At 42.8% G+C, this 21254-nt stretch overlaps 1 protein-coding gene across 1 annotated transcript in view; it reads left to right on the forward strand.

Moving 5' to 3' along the window:
* The first annotated feature begins 248 nt into the window (after nucleotides 1-248).
* ADAMTS19 (ADAM metallopeptidase with thrombospondin type 1 motif 19) overlaps nucleotides 249-21254 on the forward strand; it is a 366657-nt gene continuing 345651 nt past the window's right edge. Inside the window, exons 1-2 of the mRNA XM_040415985.1 lie at nucleotides 249-402; nucleotides 15174-15811. Coding sequence (XP_040271919.1) covers nucleotides 315-402; nucleotides 15174-15811 — 726 coding nt within the window. The 5' untranslated portion in view covers nucleotides 249-314. The remainder of the gene's footprint in view (nucleotides 403-15173; nucleotides 15812-21254) is intronic.

Raw genomic sequence — 21254 nt, forward strand, 5'->3', positions numbered from 1 at the left:
CAATCTGGTGGGTTCCCTTTACTAGGAAGCTCTTACTTCACTGTGCTTAGAAGGAATCCGATTTGCACCAATAACACGAAAAAACTCACTCTTTCATTGCAGAAGAAACACTTGAACCAAAAGTTATAATTTTCCCTTTTTTGCCCCCCTTCAATAATCCACACAGACGAAGATGGAAAAAAAGGCAAAGTTGTTCTCTGGGCAGTGATTCACTAACTTTGCTGGAAAAAAAAAAGCTGGGGAAGCAAGCAACACACATTGGCAGATTTAAGACTCTTTCAGCGTCTGTTCCATGTGTTTAGACCATTAAGTGGATGGGGCAAGAAAAAGGGATGGGACTGCACTGCAACTGCTGCCTTGTCTATCTGTTCTTGTGTCTCCTGTCATGTAGGATCAGTACAGGTAGGTGGAATGCCTCCATGGTGTGCATGCTATCTTGTGTCTTATCCTGGACTCATACATTTTCATCTTTGATGGCTACATGGCCAGCTAGTGATGAAAAGTCTGACATAAGGTTATCCCTGCAGGTTTATCATCCATGTTAAAGTCCATTGATATGTCTTTATATGTTCCATGTCATCGTAATACCTCATTCAGAGAGAGTAGTATTGTCATGCATCAAAATAATTAAGTGCCACTATATGTATAAACTGGCAATGGACTCTGATCTTACCACGTTTAAAATATACCTTTATTAGGTTCGCTCCATGTGTGTTGTAAGACGTAGTATTGTGAATGTTGCCTTGAACTTTATTTCCATGAACTGTTTAAAAATGTATAGGAAGGTATCGTCAGAACAATATACTGCAAAGCCAATTCATTTCGCTCAGCACATGTTCAGATTCCCAGGTCAACATGACTATTCATAGGTTTTGCTGAAGGCGAATTACACAGAACTGCTAGCTGTGTCAGGTTGCTGATAGTTGGGTGTTTTGTCAATGAGTGAATGACAGGAGTTAACACTGAATGAAATCTGAACTGCTGTTATTATAAGGGATTCAGAGGGCGTCACTTTTGGGTATGTACATTTCAATTTCATGTTCTGTCCATTACAGGGTACACACATGAACATGATATAAATACATTACTTTCTATATATCTATATATTTGCTGTGGCGATATGTACCAGGGTTGGTGTAGCAAAAAAAGATTTAAAAAAACAATAGTAAAATCTACTTTATAGTGCATTTTTTATTATATTATAAAGTGCATTGCAGTACCATTATAATGAGCATATATAATATAGAAGAATGCATATTATAGACCATTTAGCTACTGGGCTCCTGAAGAGAGAGGATTCAGCCTAAATGAATGGGGGGTAAAAACCTGTTCAAAGGTCCTTTCTACACATGTCCTACAACGTAAGCCAATAAAGGTGTAAGAAATAACGAAAAGTCCTTTTATACGGACAGATATATCAGGCAATTATCGGGAACAAACATTCCCAATAGTTGCTCAATCGTCAGCGAAGATGAGGGCTGCATTTGAAGGGGTTGTCCCATGAAAAATATTCTACAGTTTTCAAATCAGAACCTGGATCTGAGTACTTTTGTAATAGCATATAATTAGAAATGTAGCATAGCCACTGAGTTAGTTATTCATCAAAATGTATCTGTATAGCGCCACCTGCTGTTTGGTTTTTTTCTTATTTCTTTGTCCTGCTCACTGAGATGGCCGCACATGCTCAGTTTCATCCTTCAACTGCCTTCTGAGCTGTGATAGGGAGAGCATGGACACGCCCCCTGAGCTGTGATAGGTAGAACATGGACACGCCCCCTTAGCTGTAGCAGAAAAGACACTCCCCTTGAGCTGCCAGATTGATATAAATCTAGCAGAGCAATGAATGAGATGATCTCTGGATCCATGTGAGGTACAGGGCTCGTTCTAGCTGTGTCAGAAAGAGGTTGTCATTTACTATATGATGTCTGATTTTCATTGTATATATTAGTCATGGGAAAACCCCTTTAAAGACAGCAATCACGCGTGCTGTATGAGGACAAGTGACCACCACTGCGATCACTCGTCCCCATGAAAAATCATTGTTCCTGGGCAGAATGATAGGATCACCTAATGAATGAGCGTTTGGTAGAGTCACCCGTGGTGCTAGGGAGGCTCGTTCCCATCTCAGGGCCTTTTATTGGTTGTCCCCACCCCCGTCGCTGAATGTTTTGATCCGCGCAATAGGGAGATGCAGTAATGGCCGTGCTGGCATCAGAAGCGACACAGGTTCCGGGGAACGAGATGAGTACAACCTATGTGAGGGGCCCGGGCATTTGAGGGGGCATTTTTGGAGTTGGATAACCCCTTTAAAGGCTCATGGAAATTAAACTGGGGTAAATAAGCACCAAGTTCTCCTACCCCAGGTGATTTGAAGTGGTCTCATCTGCACCCAAAAGGGAAGTCCATTTTAACATTTATTATGGGGCTCCCCTCACCTCTGTGTATGCCCCATGACAGTTTTAACACATTTTTTATGCCACAGTTTTTCTACTTTTGAATTAATTGGGCAAATCCCACAGAAACACCACATAAATGTGACTGAAATGGTTTAATATAGGAATGAACAATAATAAAGTCTGAACATAGCCCAAGAGGTTACAAAAAGTTGGGGTACAGTTGTATAATATACTTTACAATGATCTAGTATTTGACTTTTTATGTCAATCTGAATCTATTCACCAGTGTTTCCAGTAATGGGATTTGTATAGCAACTGATGAGTGGAATAGATAAGAGCAGTAAGTAATTACCCACTTCATTATTGTTCAGCATACACCCTCAGTGCCATTCAACCTCCACCCGCTTCATTTTTAACTCAGTTTAAAGAGAACCTGGTCATCACTCCTGACATGTCTGTAAGCATGCTTGTGTTTTCCCATTATAAATCCAACAGTTTCTTTTCTGAGAACTGTATGTTGTACGTTCTTCTGTTATTAATACTAGAAGCTTATGAATAAACTGAGCATTAGAGTTTCAAGTTGGGGGTGTGCCCCTGCCCGATCTGACACTTTCAAGTTAGTGCTGACAGATTGTGGAAGGACACACCTCTTTGACTAAGAAAATGGAAACATACAGTTAGTTTGTTGTTAAATTTTCCAGGAGGAATAAGCAAGGATTGGCACAACACAGATCTAAGAAAAGATGTCCCAGAAATGTTATTTCATGGAGAATACAAGCATTTAGTAAAATAGACGTCAGATGAGCTGAAAAGCGTTGGCTGGTCTAAATAACATGCATTCACTATACAAATGCAAATATATATATATATAGTTTCAGAACTATACTTTGGGGTTCATTTATACACTGTCTAAACGAAAAACTCTTTTAGTTGCCCATAGCAACCAATCACAGCCCAGCTTTCATTTTTCAAGAGCACTATAAGAAATGAAAGCTGCACTGTGATTGGTTGCTATAGGAAACTAAAACAGTTTATCGTTTAGACAGGTCTTAATCCATATTGGTTACAGCAGAACTCCATCACACATGATGCTTTATTTCGGTACTAATGTGATGAAATGCTAGGATCCAATATATAATTAAAGGGGTTGTGTCACTTCAGCAAGAGACATTTATCATGGCTGGAATAATTTTTCCATCACATGATACATTGCTTGTTTCCATGATTACGACCACCCTTCTAAACAGCAGCAGTTGCCGTGCTTGCACACTGTAGGAAAAAGCTCCGCCTCTCTGTTGGGAGGGACCGTGGTGGCGCACGTAGGCCAGTGCTTTTTCCTATAGTGTGCAAGCACGACCACTGCTGCTGGATTGCAGGGTGGTCGTAACCATGGAAATGAGCAGTGTATAATGTGATGGAAAAATGAATCCAGCCAGAAAAGGAGGCAATATGGACAATCAATATACACTAGTAAGTGGCTTGTATTAACTGTCACTACATTATAAATGCTATTTGCTGCTGTGACCCCTATATATATTATACACCACTCATAATTGTTACAAAATGATGCACTATTTAGAAACAGGTCCAATAATAGTATAATAGTGTGATAGATATTCAGGTATAACAAATATGCACTTAAATTGCTATAATTATTTAATCCAAGTGCACACATATTCTCAGTGAGAGAAATCAAAGCGGCTTCTCTTCCTAGCAATATATCATGTCTCTAGCAGATAGATTTAACCCTCAGTAAGCCCACAAACATCAGCCCAATGCATTCCCCTCCCTGCAGCACAGTATTACACAAGCTGCACTTTTTTTTTTTAAAGGGGTTGCGCCACGAAACATACTCTACATGTCTGATTTTCATTTTTTACATAAATCATGGCATAACCCCTTAAGGGTACTTTCACACTAGCGGCAGGACGTATCCGACAGGCTGTTCACCCTGTCTGATCCGTCCTGCCGCTATTTTGCCGTGCCGCCGGACTGCTGCTCTGTCCTCATTGACTATAATGGGGACGGGGGCGGAGCTCCGGCGTAGCAGAGGTTGCCGGACTAAAATGTCGGACATGCAGTACTTTTAGTCCGGCGGCCTCTCGCCGTGCACTGCCGTGCTGCGCCGGAGCTCCGACCCCCAACCCCATTATAGTCAATGGGGACGGAGCGGCAGTACGGCGGCACGGCAAAATAGCGTCAGGACGGATCCGACAGGGTGAACAGCCTGTCGAATCCGTCCTGCCGCTAGTGTGAAAGTAGCCTTAAGTTCCCTAAATATGGCAGACACAGGTATTATAGTTTTAACTATATAGTAGAAATTACAAGGACATTTAATACAGTGCACCAACTAATATAATCAATATGGAATGTTGTCCCTGATCTGATGCATCACAGGACCCATTTGTATACACCTCTCTTTAATGTATTGACCACAAAAGGAACAGGACCCACCTCTACGGTTACCTATTAGATGTGACTAATCCAACATTGTACTGTGAACTGTAGTTAATGTGCTTTTCACTAATTTATCCCTGTGGACAATTCTTATGTTTCTTATTTTTATGTATATTTTACTATTCATGCAGAGCAGCTAAAGTTCTAATAGAAATCCGGAGACTACACTAGTGAAGTCATTGGCAAAGTATATCGAAAGACAAGGGCTAAAAACGAAGGAGATCTTATATTTTTCACAAGAAGAGTTAAACACAGTAGACAATGACATTTTAATATAGTTCAATATCCGATTTGATGGCAACAAAATGATTACACTGGTTAAGTGACAGTGACTCAGACTTACATGATATAGCAGTCAATAAACATTTTGGGAGTCATTTATCATTCTGAAATATGCCTAAATTAGATTTATTTCAGGCACAGATTGTGGCGCAACAGGTAGTTGCACCATAATCTGCGACTTCGCCCCGCTCACGCCAGGTCTAAATAATTGGGCGTGATATGGGCGGAGAAGGGGACAGGCCAGCAGGCAGTCGCATTCATTATTTTCTATACCTGTTTCAGGCATAGAAAGAGGTCTAAATGTAAGACAGCTCGGAAGCTCGGAAGTTATGGAGAGGCCGGCGAATTTTCATAACTTCGGCGGAACCTCCACCAGTTTATGTCTAAATTGCCAGTCTTAATAAATGTGCCCCTTAGTTTAATTTAAGTGGGTAAGAAAAGTAAAATAAATCTGTCAGGTCCTTTAAGCCCAAATAAGTACATCACTATTCGAATAGTATGGTTGCCACTAACTCTAGATTTGTAATGTGTATGTGGATAGTCACCCCCATTTCCCCACTGTGCTTTGGTAAACTGACCCTGGGACACATTGGGAGGACTCATAAGTAGTGTTGGTTGAGCACCATAGTGCTTGTGTGCTCTGGTGCTCGTGTAGAACACTTCCCGATGCTCAGGTGCTCTACAGAGAACCCAAGCACAATGGAAGTCAATGGGAGAACCCGAGCATTAAACCAGGCGCCCCCTGCTCTGAAGAGGGGAGGGTGTTGGGACTCTAGTTTAGCTTAGGAGTCCCTGCTCTGACTCCATATATAGCTATGTCCATATATGGAGTCAGTGCTTGGGGACACCCAGTCTATTTAAATCTAATTTAGCCTCTTTTTTTGAAAGGTTTCTGGTGGGATACTTACTTACTAAGTATTCCTATGCAGCAGAAGTCTCATATTTATATATATTTTTTTAAAGTAACTGGCCATGCAGCTCTATAGTGTAGTAGTTAAGATTCTTGGCTGTAATGTAGAAGGTTGTGAGTTCGAATCCTGCCAGAAACTTTTCAGAAATAGAGGCTAAATTAGATTTAAATACACTGACTCGAGCATCGCGCTCGAGCACACGCGATGTTCAGCCGAGCATGCTCGCCCAACACTACTCATGAGCATGCACACATAATGGAGAGGACTCTAGTAGCAGTACTCTCAATGTATTTCAGGTCTGTATTGCAGGCACACAGTGGGCAAACAGGGATGAGTATTCACATACAAATTATCAATCTGGAGCCAGCAGTTGTACTCTTCATACAGTACTCTACTTAAAGGGGTTATCCGACTTAAATAAATGTATTCTAATTACTCTTATTCTAGTTCACTGAAAGTTTCTTTAAATCACTTCTATAAGCTATCTTTCCCCGTTTGGCCAGTTTAATTCTGGGTCATGTGACCCCTGACGTCAGCAAGCCGGCTCTGGTGCTGGCGTCTCGTTTACAGGCTTCTCCCTGCTTGAGGGAGTGGCCAGGCTCTGTAAACGAGACTTCAGAGCCTCTGGTGCCCGCCCCTCTCCAGCTCTCCTCACACTGCCTCGGCGATGGTATGCGATCGCTCATGCCCAGTACATACCAGAGCCGAGGCGACCTCTTCTCCGGCAGCAGGGTATGTTATCGCTCCTGCACTCACTGGGCTAGAGGTGCCAGTTTATACACATGGATCGTTCTTACAGCCCTGTTCCTTGTTCTTACAGCCCTGTTCTTACAGCCCTGTTCCCTGTTCTTACAGCCCTGTTCCCTGTTCTTACAGCCCTTCCCCCCCTCCCCCCCACTAGTAGACATTACACATTGAACACCCCCTGGGAAAAATAAATAAATGTCAATCATATTTTTGGATTCAGCTATACATAATCCATATCTGCCACCAATACATATATTTATCTAAGCAATATCTATATTGAATATATATTTGAATAATATAGATATTGCTTAGATACAGATACTGCTAATGGTACTTTCACACTAGCGTAAGTGTATTTTCACACTAGCGGCAGGACTTATCTGGCAGGCTGTTCACCCTGTCGGATCCGCCCTGCCGCTATTTGGCCGTGCCGCTGGACTGCCGCTCCGTCCCCATTGACTATAATGGGGACGGGGCGGAGCTCCGGCGCAGCACGGCGAGAGTTCGCAGGACTAAGTCTACTTTCACACTTGCAGCAGAGTGATCCGGCGAGCAGTTCTGACGACGGAACTGCCTGCCGGATCCTGCATTGAAAAACAACTGAAGGATGGATCCGTCCTTCCGGTCTGCGCATGCACAGACCATGAAAACTGGGAAAAACACTGCCACACGGATCCGTTCATCCGCATGACAAGCGGATAGACGGATCCTTTCTTGCAATGCATTTCTAGACGGATCCGCACCCGGATCCGTCTACAAATTCTGTCAGTTGTCATACTGATCAGCGGATCCGGCAGCTGCAATGTGACAGGAAGATCTTCTGCCAGTGTGAGCTAGGAGATGATCGTGTTTTTTTTTTTAATGCAAAGTGCAGAGCAGGGTGAGGGGAAGGTCAGGTTGTTCACGCCCACAAATATTCATGAGGCAGAGCTCAGGCTTTGTTGTTATATGCCCCCTCACCTTGTACTTGAGCATGTAAACAAAGCAATGACAGAACCATGAAAAGGTGTAAATATGGGTTTTAACTTGATGAAATCTAGCTTAACCAAATTATATGTATATCCTGATGGATTTTAAGAGTTTTTTTTTTTTTTTTTATTAACTCGGATAACCCCTTTAATAATACCTGCAGGAGGAAGTGTGGAGGGAAGAATTAATGAAAAGTAAAGTCACTAGTTATAGTATATGGTTGGATTAGTCACTTCCAATGAGTAAACATATATAGGTGAAACTAATATATGAGACTCATGACATTGTTACTGGTCCGCTAACTCTCCAACCTATGCCCCAGGATCATTTCACCTTTTTCCCAATAGCCACACTGACACAGCGGTGAATTTTAATCGGCAACAGCAGACGTTTTGTTATTTACATCTACACAAATTATGAACATTCTGAACATTACCGACGAAGGAAGGTCCTCGAAGCTTAAAATAATTAAATCCTATATGGGGAACTCCACCTTGCCTCCAGCCATTAAGCACCAGCTCGGAGGCACCAACCGATGGACCCCTTAAATCTGTCACCAACCAAGGGAGTCTAGCCCCAACTGTAGGGCCCTCCCCTCCACAGCAACCTGGCAACTTTGAGGACCTCCCACCTCCACAGTTGCCGCGACAACACCAATCCCAAAGAACATCCCCCAAATTGTTTTCACCTTACACAAACAGGATCAAGAACATAAACCATCATAACAAGGGAGGGTGGGCGGGGGTTACCTGCTTTCTCGTCTAAAATGGCGCCCCTTTTTATCCCCACAGCCCCCTCTTAAATCCCAGACCCTCCCCCCCAAATTACTAACCCCCAGCAACTTAAACTGCCCAATCCCCATTCCTTCTTCCCTGAACCACCCCGTCATGCCGGCCTCCTCCTAAGGCTAAGCCTCCAGTCCGGCCTCACTTTACATGCAAAGCGAGATATTTCAAGCCCTTATTTGTTAAAATTTGGATGATTATGGCTTACAGCTTATGAAAACCCCAAAGTCACAATCTCAGGTACCCATTGCTCAGGTGGGAGGGATTAATTAGCTGACTAGAGTGTAACACTTTGAGCCTAGAACAGTAAACCTTTTCACAATATTCTAATTTAAGTAGCATCACTGAAATAAATGAATTTTGCACGATATTCTAATTTTTAAAATTTCACCTGTATGTCCTGTTCCTTTTGTGGGCAATTTGTTAAAAAAGAAATGAATGCAAATGAGCTGTTAACAAGCTCTGCCTCTAATGCCACCAGATGTAAGGCAGCTATCCTATAAGTCAATGTTCGAGCCTTTAATTAGGCCTTGAAACGTGACTTGGATATTAAATAAGCCAGCACCTCATCTGCAGACAGCTCTTTCAGGGTGATTGCCCCTCATCAGTGCAGAGCAGAGACTACTGGCTAAACTGGGTGAGAAGCCTAGGACAGGAATTGTCTCTTGAGGAGAGAGCCAAAGAGAAATGCATACAGTTAGGTTTTGTGATACTTAAGATCAAGGACTTGTCAACAAGAGTATGTTGTGTACTATATGAAATGTTCTTGTGACTTCTATTATATAAGTAAGATGGTAAGCAGATGTTTGTCAGATTTAGGGGACTTAAAGGGGTTGTCTGCTTTCTCCATATTGATGATCTATCCCAGTGATGGCTAAGCCCCCCCCCCCACTCCAGCTGTGGTGAAACTACGACTCCCAGCATGCTCCATTCATTTCTATGGCGTTCTGAGAATAGCCAAACAAGTGTGCTTCTTGGGAGTTGTAGTTTTACCACAGCTGGAGTGTCGGAGGTGAGACATCACTGATCTATCCTCAGGATACATCACAAATATCAGGTATGTGGGGGTTTGTATGTCCTAGTCACTTCAATGGGACAGAGTGTAACTACAAATGCTCTGTCCTGAGGATAGGTTAGAAAAAGCAGAAAACCCTTTTAAGAAATCAGTGGCTACTGGTCACAGTGTACCTTGCTTGATACAGCGTGTCAGGAGGTTCACAATGGGAATGCATCATGTCTTGTTAGCTTACTAAGGGCTAAACCTATCTGCTGGAGACATGACATATTTCTGGAAGTAGACGCCAGTTTGATTTCTCAGACTGAGACTATACAGTATGTCTGCTTGGATAAAACAATTGTATACTTATTAGAACTGAATACCTATCACAATATTATACTAATATTGTATAGTTTTGTAACAACTAATAATGTGCGACATATACTGTCTATTTGCTTTAACTCCAATCGCAAGTGTGTAATCTTGTAAATGGACTAAGAACAAATAATGAAGTGTATAACGATTGGGGAGTGATGTGCATATTTCTTCTACTACTTTGAATATTTGATGTTCTTATGCTTTGGAAATATACTCAGCATCGCCGTAATACAAGCTGCACCTGTATTTGGTGTTACTGCCTGCCTAAGAATCTTGAATACTTGTGAATGGTGCACACTGCCACTAGACTCTGGAGCAGGGGAAACATGGTCTGTGGAATGGTCATGCTTCTCTATCTGGCAGTCTGATAGATGAGTCTGGGTATGACAAATGCAAGGAGAATATTACCTCTCTGAAAGCATTGCGCTAAGTTTGGTGGAGAATTAATAATGCTATGAAATGCTATGATTTTCAGGGGTTGACCTAAGTTCCTTAGTTGCAGTGAGGGGAGATCTAAATGGTTCGGAATATTAAGACATTTTGGACTATTCTATAATTCCAATTTTGTAGGAATAGTTTAGGAAAGGCACTTTTCTGTTCCAGCATGACTGTTCCCCACAAAGCAAGATCCATAATGACATGATTAGGTGAGTTTGGGGTAGAGGAACTTGACTAGCTCACATACTGTAGATCAAACACCTTTGGGGATTGTGAGCCAGGCCCTCTCGTCCAGCATAAGTGTGTGACCTCACAAATGCTCTTCTGGATAAATGGGTGAAACTTCCCACAGACACACTCCAAAATCTTGTAGAAAGTATTCCCAGAGTGGAAGCAAAGGGTGGCGGCAACGCTATATTATGCCTGGACTGGGATGCAGTCCTGCAGATGTAATGTGTAGATGTCCCTATTCTTTTCCCCATCTTGTATATGTACAATTCAGACAATCCTCTGTAAGGTTAACAGCCTCGACTTAAAAGCACAGCTTATCTTATACAAACCCTCAGGATAGGATAAGAGAGAGACTTGTGTTGCCTAAACTTGATATATACCCTCAACTGAGAAATAATTAGTCAGGACAGGGTGTTGGCCTCTGGGTTAAAACAATGTTTGCATTTACTGACAAAAAGCAAAAATTTAGAAAAGGATGAGTTTTAACACAAAGTATATAAGCAATTTGTCAAACTGTTCTTTATACAATGTTTAAGATTTATTCATGTAAGATTTTATAAACTGATACATATTCTGCTTTCTGGGGAGCTACTTCCAATAGTTGGCAGTAGAGAGGCACTTCTTCTCCCTGTGGAGGAGAGTTAATTTGCAGACCTCTATATTGGGAGCAGTGCCTGCAAGACACCCTATGCCAGCTGGCAGTCAACTCAAAGAAAAACAACATTACCCCCCTTCAAAATAAAACTACTTCAAAGGCTTCTCACCAAACCAACCAGTGTCCTGCTCTGTACTGATGTGGGGCAAGGAATTTATAACAGCAGCTTACAGATAGTCATCCCTTTGGCGAAGTCTTTGTTTTGGCTAAAATTCCTGCAGTAATTTCAAGGCTCTTTAAAGTGCTGGACATTGACATACAGGGTAGCCACCTGCTATAGGCGGCAGTAGATTGACAGCGGTCCTATCAGTGATTGACAGCCTTCCCTCTATGACTGTGTATACAGAGATAGCTGTCAATCACTGATAAGACCACCTCCTTGACTTCAAAGTCCAGAATGAGCAGTGATATAAAAGTTATTTAGATCTTTTCCCACAAAACTACCATATTTTTCGCCCTATAAGAAGCACCGACCCATAAGACGCACCTAGGTTTTAGGGGAGAACAATAAGAAAAAAATATTTTCCATTACACCTCAAGTCAGACCAGCAATCAGACCCCCAAAGTTAATCAGACCTCAGCTTACAGCCCCAATCAGACCCCTAATGTCAATCAGACCTCAGATCAGACCCCCATTGCCTCAGATCAACCGCCCATCCTTCAGCCATCTATCAGCCCCCATATGTCAGCCATCTATCAGCCCCCATATGTCAGCCAGCAGCCCCCATATGTCAGCCAGCAGCCCCCATATGTCAACCAGCAGCCCCTATATGTGTCACGCTGGACAAGATACAACAGAAATCCACAAACAAGTGTCTAGGCCAGAAGCTGGGGATAAAGGTCACCTTCTTACAAATCCCTACCAGCTCTCCCTAGACTTCTGTGCCCACGTTCAGAACCTAGAGGTGGGAATAAACATGCCCCCATGCCTAAGGCTGAAGATTCCCTAAAATCCCTAAGATGGTGACAGGGGGAAAGAGACAGCTTGCTTCCTTAGACCTGGAGGAGGCAGGCGTCTCTCTAACAGCCTAGACAGAACACACCCAAGAAAACAAAACCAACTTATCTTGTCACAGAGCAGATACAGCAAATCCTTCTTTCTTTCCTTCCTTCCTTCCTTCCTTCCTTCCTTCCTTCCACTGAGCAAGATAGAAGCTATAACCCGCACAGGACACTGGGAAGGGGCGTAATTTAAACTCATACAAACGACCCCACCCAGTGTACCTGAAGGGAGGCGGATACAGCTCAACTCCAAAACAAAAAACTGCACACGTGCTGCTAACCTGGCATACCTCTGCACATAACCTGAGCAGGGCATGACAATATGTCAGCCATTAGTCCCTATATGTCAGCCACCAGCCCCATATATTCAACCATTAGCCCCCTATATGTCAACCATCAGCCCCCATATGTCAGCCATCAGTCCCCATATGTCAGCCATCAGCCCCCATATGTCAGCCATCAGCCCCCATATGTCAGCCATCAGCCCCATATATCAACCCCTATATGTCAGCCATCAGCCCCCATATGTCAGCCATCAACCCCTATATGTCAGCCATCAGCCCCATATATCAACCCCTATATGTCAGCCATCAGCCCCCAGTGCAAATAAAATAAAAAACTACTTACCTCTCCTGCTCCTGGATGCCACCGCTCCTCACCATCGCGATCCTCTTCATCCTGCTGTCGGCTGTGTAACGCGGCGCACAGTGTGAGGTCACAGAGAGCCCTCACAATGTGCACAGCCCTGCACAGCTGATAGCCAAGCCGAGGACCAGGAAGCGGTGAGTACAGAGCTTTCACCGCTTCCCGGTTCTCCGGTACTAATGAAGCCCCATAAGATGCACTTTGGGGAGGGGGGAAGTTGCGTCTTATGGGGCGAAAATACGGTATATATCAATCTGCTCAGCTCCTCTTGCTCTATAACATGCTGCCTACAGATTACTTTGCATTTTCATGGTGACAGGTTCCCCTTTAGGAGACCAGCTGTGTATGGAGACTTAGTGGCAATGCAGCTATCTGCAGATAGATATTTGGCTTGGTTATTTTCCCTTGTTATGTTTCAAGACTTGTTAAAAAGTCAGACACTAACTCATAGGTAGCCATATCCGAAGGTGGCACTAATGAGACAGTTCTCTTTAAAGAGAGCTAGTACCATCCTTAAACTGGTATCTGCTGTCTAATTTTATCATAGTGTTGTATAAAGATTTTTCTGTAGAAGATATACATTTCAGGAATTCCCTTTGTAACCATGAGATCATAAGTCTACAACAGAGTTGGAGGTGACTTCAGGTCTTTTAGCAGTGAAGATAATAAATATGCACCCCTTTACAAAGCAAGGAGCTTACATTAATACTAAATACAGACTATATTGGGGGAAATTTATCAAGACTTATGTCCCCATACTCTAATCTTGATCCCCCTGCGCTGGAGAGAGATGCACCTAATTTATTTAATAGATGGCGCATTAGGAGTATCTCAGGCACTTTGTGTACCTGAAACACAAATAGACGCCAGATAGGGCTGGAGTACAGTTTAGCTATAACTTGCCAGTTTATGGCGTAAATTATACTAAATCCAGCAAGCCGCAATAGGCTCTGCTCCTCCCACTAAGCCCCGTCCTTTTCTGAACACTTTAGAAAATGTGTGAGAAGATCAAAATGTCGCAAATTACAGCGCAAATATGGGACTTTTTAACGCCACCATAGTGGCATAAATAGACAGCCTTGAGCTAGGCTGAGGCAGAAAGTGGAGGGGGGTGGGCTGCTTTAGATGGTGATATCTTCTCAATGGTAGCAGCTAGAAATATGCAACTGGTCTTGTTTGAAAGCTGACAGTCCAGACTTTCATAAATAACCATGACAGAATGACAGCTCTAGTCCAAGCAACAGAGGAGAAATCACTGTTAGAAATACAGTTGGGAATAAACACGGGTAAAATCTGCTTTTACTTTCAGCTTCATTCACAGCATCCCGATTTCTATCATTGATATCTTCCCCTGTACTGAACAGATTTATGTAATTCTGGTATTGTCTGAAAGCTTGGAATGTCAATACATATTACTAGCTGTCAGTCTGGAAGAGAATGAGGGACAGCTGGCTATGAAGAGGTTAAAAGAAATGCTTACTGATTTAACGTAAATGCAGGGCTTGTCTCTGGTTAGCTGTATGTAAGGATACACACTGCTCTGGGTACTGTGGGAAGTTATCTGCATTCTGATTGGTCCTGCTAGTTCATGTGAGGAGAGCAACGGCTTATGGGAAGTGAGGGAAATACAGGATGGGCTCTAGGAAGGGCAAAGATCATCACAGGAAGAGCAGCAGAGGCCATCTTAGGAAGTTGCTGAAATAGAGGCACAGAGAAATATGGTTGCTAAGGGCTGAATACAGACATCAGAAAGGTAAAATTAGCTGAAAAATGCAGCTTCATGAATATCTTCCCTTCAGCATCACATATATTTAATTTAATTTTGGTAGTGAAATGGCAGTTACACTTTAAAGGGGTTTTGCAGGCGGTATATATATTGATGACCTATCCTCAGGATAGGTCATCAATATCTGATTGTCGGGGGTCTGACACCCGGCACCCTTACCGATTATCTGTTTGTAATTACATTGCACTTCTGAGACGACAGGCAGTGTAATGAAGAGGAAGCAGCGCTTGCATGGAGCGCCGCCTCTTCTTTAAACAGCTGATCGGCGGGGTGCTGGGTGTTGGACCCCTGCCGATCAGATATTGATGAACTATCCAGAGGATAATATATATATATATATATATATATATATATATACCGCCTACAGAACCCCTTTATTACCACTTGCACAAGCTGTTAGTCTATTTTTTTTAGACCTTATGTTGACCTTGATACATAAATAGGACCACCACTTCCTTGCAAATAATCTTCTGCCTTGATATTATGTTTTTAAGGTATTATTTCATCCTCCCCATGGGATGAGGAATGGGAAGTCATTTTTCCATCTCTTTGGGGCCCACAGGAAAAAGGTCAAGATGGAAGGACTATAGTGGAGTCAGGTGCTCAAGATGCCTACAGAAATGATAGCAATGAGGGTTTTCCTTCACCAAATAATCAGGCTGCTGTTAGTTCAAGAGAAGTTCGTTCTGTATCCTTTCATTCATCTACTCCAAGATATTTCCATCGACAAACAGATCAGGATGAGGAGCAATATGAAGAACATGAGTCTCATGAGCTTTACCATTTTGCTCCTATTCCTTGGTTTTCTAGAGCAAAATCAGTAAATACATCTCCTCCCAGTATTTCTTCATCCACTTTAACATCACGTTCTGGAAAATTTAATAGTTCTATAGTCCAATCAATAGATAACAGTGAAAAGATGAAAGTGAAGATTTCTGCCTTTGGAAAGGACCTGTATCTTCTACTGAAAAAGGATAACCGCTTTTTGTCTCCGACCTTTGTGGTTGAAGAGAGGAAGCGAGACAAGAAGGAGTCATTGAATACTGGGAATACAGATAGAGATTGCTATTATAGTGGCACTGTTCTTGGACATCATGGATCATTTGCTTCCTTCAGTACCTGTGGAGGATTGGTAAGTTCAAAGTATCAATGTAAAAGTAATTTTTATAGGATAAATTATGTTGTCGTGTTAGTATTACTGTATTTTTCAGACTATAAGATGCACCTAGGATTTGGAGGAGGAAAATAAGATTTTTTTTTCCATCAGACCTCAGAGCAGATCGCCATTCTTCATCAGACCTCAGATCAGATCCTCATCAGACCCCCAAATCAGACCCCCATTCTTCATCAGACCTCAGATCAGACCCCAAAATCAGCCCCCAGCTCTCTCAGCCTCAGTCAGGCCCCTCAAAGTCCATCAGCCTGCCATCATACCCCCCAGCCTCTATTAGGCTCAGATCAGCCTCCCATCAGACCCCCATCAGCCTTAGATCATGGGAGATGGGTACAGCCACTGCAGTGCTGCCCTCACCTCTTAGGGAAAAAAAGTGTGTCTTATAGTCGTAATAATATGATATATATATATATATATATATATATATATATATACATATATATATACAGTATATAGTTGGTAAAACATCTTTTGAATATTTAATCACTGAATGTAAAATAATTAATCTTGAGAAATCATGGGTGAAAAAAGCATTGAAGTTGACAGCACACTGGCTTTCTATACACTTCCCTGTGTACCTTCGCTCTTAGGTTTTTGAGATTATTATTATTATTATTATTATTATTATTATTATTATTATTATTCAGTTCCTCAAGTTACAATATTGGTTGGTTAAGTGACCATTGTAAATGGAAAAATATTATGAATTGAGACCGTAACTCTATGGAAAACTAGCAGCTGATTCTGAATTCCTTTAAATCTCAACCCAAAGTAAGATAAATGCCGCAAACAGGCCACATCCCCACTGGGTCCAGTTATAGTTTATAGTCAATGGGCTCCAACAGGGAAAGCTATGCCGAATACGACGAAATTCAGCAGGTTGCTCCTCTACCAGAACAGTTAAGCGCTAGCGTGAAACTAGCATAATATGTGCTTATTAGTCAATGGAAACAACATTTTTAATGATTTTCTACATATCTTAGATCTAGAGGCACTATTCCAAAACTTCCGGTTTGCATGTTCATACAAACATTTTGTGTAAATCGTTATTACAAATACTGTTGAGCTTCATGTAGATAATATAATTAATTGCCATTGGAGACCATACATAAAATGTTAAGCTCAGATTGAATGAATGATTGAGAAAAAAGTTGTGCCACCCATGATTTGATTATGTTGTTAAACGGGTTTTCTAAGTGTTTTATACTGAAGCTCTATCCTCAGGATAGGTCATTTGTATGTGATCGGTTGGGGTCTGACTTGTGGCGCCCCCACCGATCAGCTCTTTGAAGAGGCTGCAGCATTTCCACTAACACTGTGGCCTCCTCACAGCTCACCAAGCACAGCTCGGTACATTGTACAGTGGCTGTGCTTGGTATCATGGCTCAGCTCCCTTAACTCAAGTGGGGATCATAAACAGAACTAGCACTCGCTATCATTTAGTTAACTAAGAATACCCCTATTTCTCTGGACACAAGGACCCATAATGGCAGTACAATCAATGCTATTTTAACAAGGTTATCTCAAGAAGACAATATTTGTAACATACAGTAAAGTATGACCTATTAGGCCAGATTGACTTTTCCACTCATGGCCTATTTTAATGAGGCAGAATGGTGAGCCCCAGGGTTGCCAACCATCCAGAAATTTCTGGACAGTCCGGAAACAAATAATAGGTTACTTTTTTCCTGTGTGCTTGAAAAAAAAATAGATGTGTCAGATTTTTTGGAGGCTGGTGGTACTTGACTACATTACTATCAGTATACTGAGCTGTAGATATGTATTATAATAAGAAATGAGCTAATCGTCTTCGTATGCTACATCCGAAGTCGATTCGCATAAAACTTAATTTGAATTCTTTTACGGAGCATTTGAATACTGTATTGGCTCCGATAGGCAAAAGTTATTACTTCGCGAAGTATACTTCGGGTAATAACTTTGTGAATTAATTTCTACTGTAAAATACCTTTGTACCGAACTCGGGTTCAGTTCCAGGTGGTACCTTGGAACCGAACCCGAGTTCGGTACCAAGGTTTTTTACAGTAGAAATTAATTTACGAAGTTATTATAACCCAAAGTCTTGCGAGACTTCGCGAAGTAATAACTTCAGCTCAACGGAGCCAATACATTCTAATACTGTTAGGAGCACTCGCTCCGTACAGTATTCAAACAAAGTTTTATGCAAATCGACTTCGGATCAGGCATCCAAAGTCAATTCGTTCATCCCTAATTATAATCTTTATAATTCATTATGGTTTTCCAATTTGTCTGTAAAAAATGTTGGCTGTCCGTGATTTTTGGATAAGTTGTCAAGATAAAAGAAAAATTCTGGTTGGCAACCCTGGGGAGCCCTTCTACAAGAGACATTTCTGTTCTTGTATTACATGGATGGCTATTCACTAGTGTTGATCGAGCACCAAAGCGCTCGGGTGCTCTGGTGCTTGAGTAGAACACCTCGGAATGCTCGGGTGCTCTACAGATCACCCGAGCACAATGGAAGTCAATGGGAGAACCCGAGCATTAAATCAGGCACCCCCTGCTCTGAAGAGGGGAGGGTGCCTGGTTCACAAGAAAAGGTCAGAAATAGATGAAAACACCACTGAAATGGTTCAGGAACAGCATGGGGAGGATGTCTGGATGCATCTTGGACTCCCAGGCCTCTGCTGGGAATGATGTTGTCCGAGTAGTACGCCACTTTTACAGACTGACAATAATACGCACAAAACCGAAGATAAAATCGATTTTAGAGGAAAAATTGGTAGGAAACATTCTTTTCTCTATATTTACTTGTATATAAAGTGCAAGTGCTGCCAAAAATTACAAGGAAGAGACATATACAACCTGTATATCACATAATGGAGGACCTCATTCACATTGTAGTACAATTGTTCAGGTAGTGGGACTCCTACACTCATAAAGCCTATGCACTAATTGAAAGGGCTGGCAAAAATTACAAGGAACTGGCACTCCAATACACCCTTTATTACACATAAAGGAGGGCATCATACACACCCTTGAAAAATTATAATTGATGGCTTGCTGCTGACCCTCAAAAACATTAGGAGCAAGGGCCTGCTGGTGACCTTCTAAAACATAAAGGGTGAGGGCCTGCTGCTGATCTGACCATCTAAAACATTAGGGGTGAGGGTCTGCTGCTGAGCTGACCCTTAAAACATTAGAGACGAGGGCCTGCTGCTGATCTGACCATCTAAAACATTATGGGCGAGGGGCTGCTAGTGACCCTCTAAAACATTAGGGGTGAGGGTCTTCTGCTGAGCTGACCCTCTAAAACATTAGGAGCGAGGGCAGCCTAATAAGCATGTTGATATGATGGAGGAGGAGGACGAGAAAGGAAGATTGAACCATATACCTTTTTTGTGGGGGAAGGGGTGCATGGGAATACAGTGTATTCAATACACCATAAAAGCCACATTTAAAGTTTATGTTCAGCCGCTTTCCTCTGGTGGAGTAGAAAAGTCAGGGGCAATCCAGGCCTTGTTCAATTTAATAATAGTCAACCTGTCAGTATTTTAAGTTGACAGGCGGATGCGCTTATCAGTAATTATGCCCCCAGCAGCAGTAAATACCCGCTCTGACAAAAAGCTGGTGGCAGGGCAGGCTAGCACCTAGAGTGCCATGTGTCCAGCTTGGACACCCAATAGTTGTAAGGCACAGAGGGATCACTGCGGACACTGACATGGTCTGCTACGTACTCCTTCACCATCTTCCAAAACATTTCCCTCCTTGTGACACTAGGCCACGCATCAGGGTGAGGGTGCTGGCGGGGTGTCATGAAACTGTCCCAGGCCTTGGAACGTGTTGCCCTGCCTCTGTTGGAACTGCTGTGTGTTTCCCTCGTCTCCCCTCCTTGGTTGCCCAAGGAACTATGTACTCTGCCGACAGTGTAGTCAGCTAGAAATTTTGGGAGAAATTTTTCCACAAGGACCTTCTGGTATTGCACCATTTTGCTAGTCCTCTCTTCACCACATGAATGAGAGATGAGAAGTTCTCATTGTAGCGGGGGTCGAGGAGAGTGAACATACAGCAATCAGTGTTTGCCAAATTGCGTATAACGCGAGGGTCACGGGAAAGGCTGCATAACATAAAGTCAGCCATGTGTGCCAGAGTCCCAACAGACAAGACTTCACTGTCCTCATCAGGAGGATGACTCTCAATCTCCTCATGCTCTTCCTCCTCTTTGGCCAATCCACGCTGAACAGATGGAATAAACCTGCTATGGGTACTACCCTACGTAATTCCTTGGGCAACCGAGGAGGGGAGACGAGGGAAACACACAGCAACAGCATTTTTCCTCTAAAATCGATTTTATCTTCGGTTTTGTGCGTATTATTGTCAGTCTGTAAAAGTGGCGTACTACTCGGACAATATCATTCCCAGCAGAGGCCTGGGAGTCCAAGTTGCATCCAGACATCCTCCCCATGCTGTTCCTGAACAATTTCAGTGGTGTTTTCATCTATTTCTGACCTTTTCTTGTGAACCAGGCACCCTCCCCTCTTCAGAGCAGGGGGTGCCTGATTTAATGCTCGGGTTCTCCCATTGACTTCCATTGTGCTCGGGTGCTCTGTAGAGCACCCGAGCATTCCGAGGTGTTCTACTCAAGCACCAGAGCACCCGAGCGCTTTGGTGCTCGATCAACACTAGTGAATAGCCATCCATGTAATAAAAGAACAGAAATGTCTCTTGTAGAAGGGCTCACCAGGGTTGCCAACCAGAATTTTTCTTTTATCTTGACAACTTATCCAAAAATTACGGACAGCCAACATTTTTTACAGACAAATTGGAAAACCATAATGAATTATAAAGATTATAATTAGGGATGAACAAATTGACTTTGGATGCCTGATCCGAGGCAACCGTCTCCTGCTCCTCCTCATCATCATCATCCAATTCACGCTGAGAAGACGAACTGAGGGTGATCTGGCTATCACCCTGTGTACTGTCTTCCCCCATTTCCACCTCTACCACATGCAAAGCGTCCACCTTCATTGTGATCAGCGGGCATTTCAGTAGACACAGAAGTGGGATGGTTATGATGATAATAGCGACATCGCCGCTCACCATCTGTGTTGATTCCTCAAAGTTGCGTAAAATCTCACAGAGGTCAGACATCCATGCCCACTTGTCGCTTGTGAAGAGCGGAAGCTGACTGGAAAGGAGACGACCAGGCCCTCTGCTGCTCACAAAGTCTGGCCAACATGTGGAACGTGGATTTCCATCGCGTGCTCACGTCGCACAACAGTCGGTGAGCTGGCAATTGCAAGCACCGCTGCAGCATTGCCAGGTCAGCGGCAGCTGTAGATCACTTTCAGAAATGGGCACACATGCGGCAAACCTTCACCAGTAGCTCAGGCAAATTGGGGTAGGTTTTGAGAAACCGCTG

This window comes from Bufo bufo, chromosome 2 (genome assembly GCF_905171765.1).
Source record: "Bufo bufo chromosome 2, aBufBuf1.1, whole genome shotgun sequence".
In the NCBI taxonomy this organism is placed as follows: domain Eukaryota; kingdom Metazoa; phylum Chordata; class Amphibia; order Anura; family Bufonidae; genus Bufo; species Bufo bufo.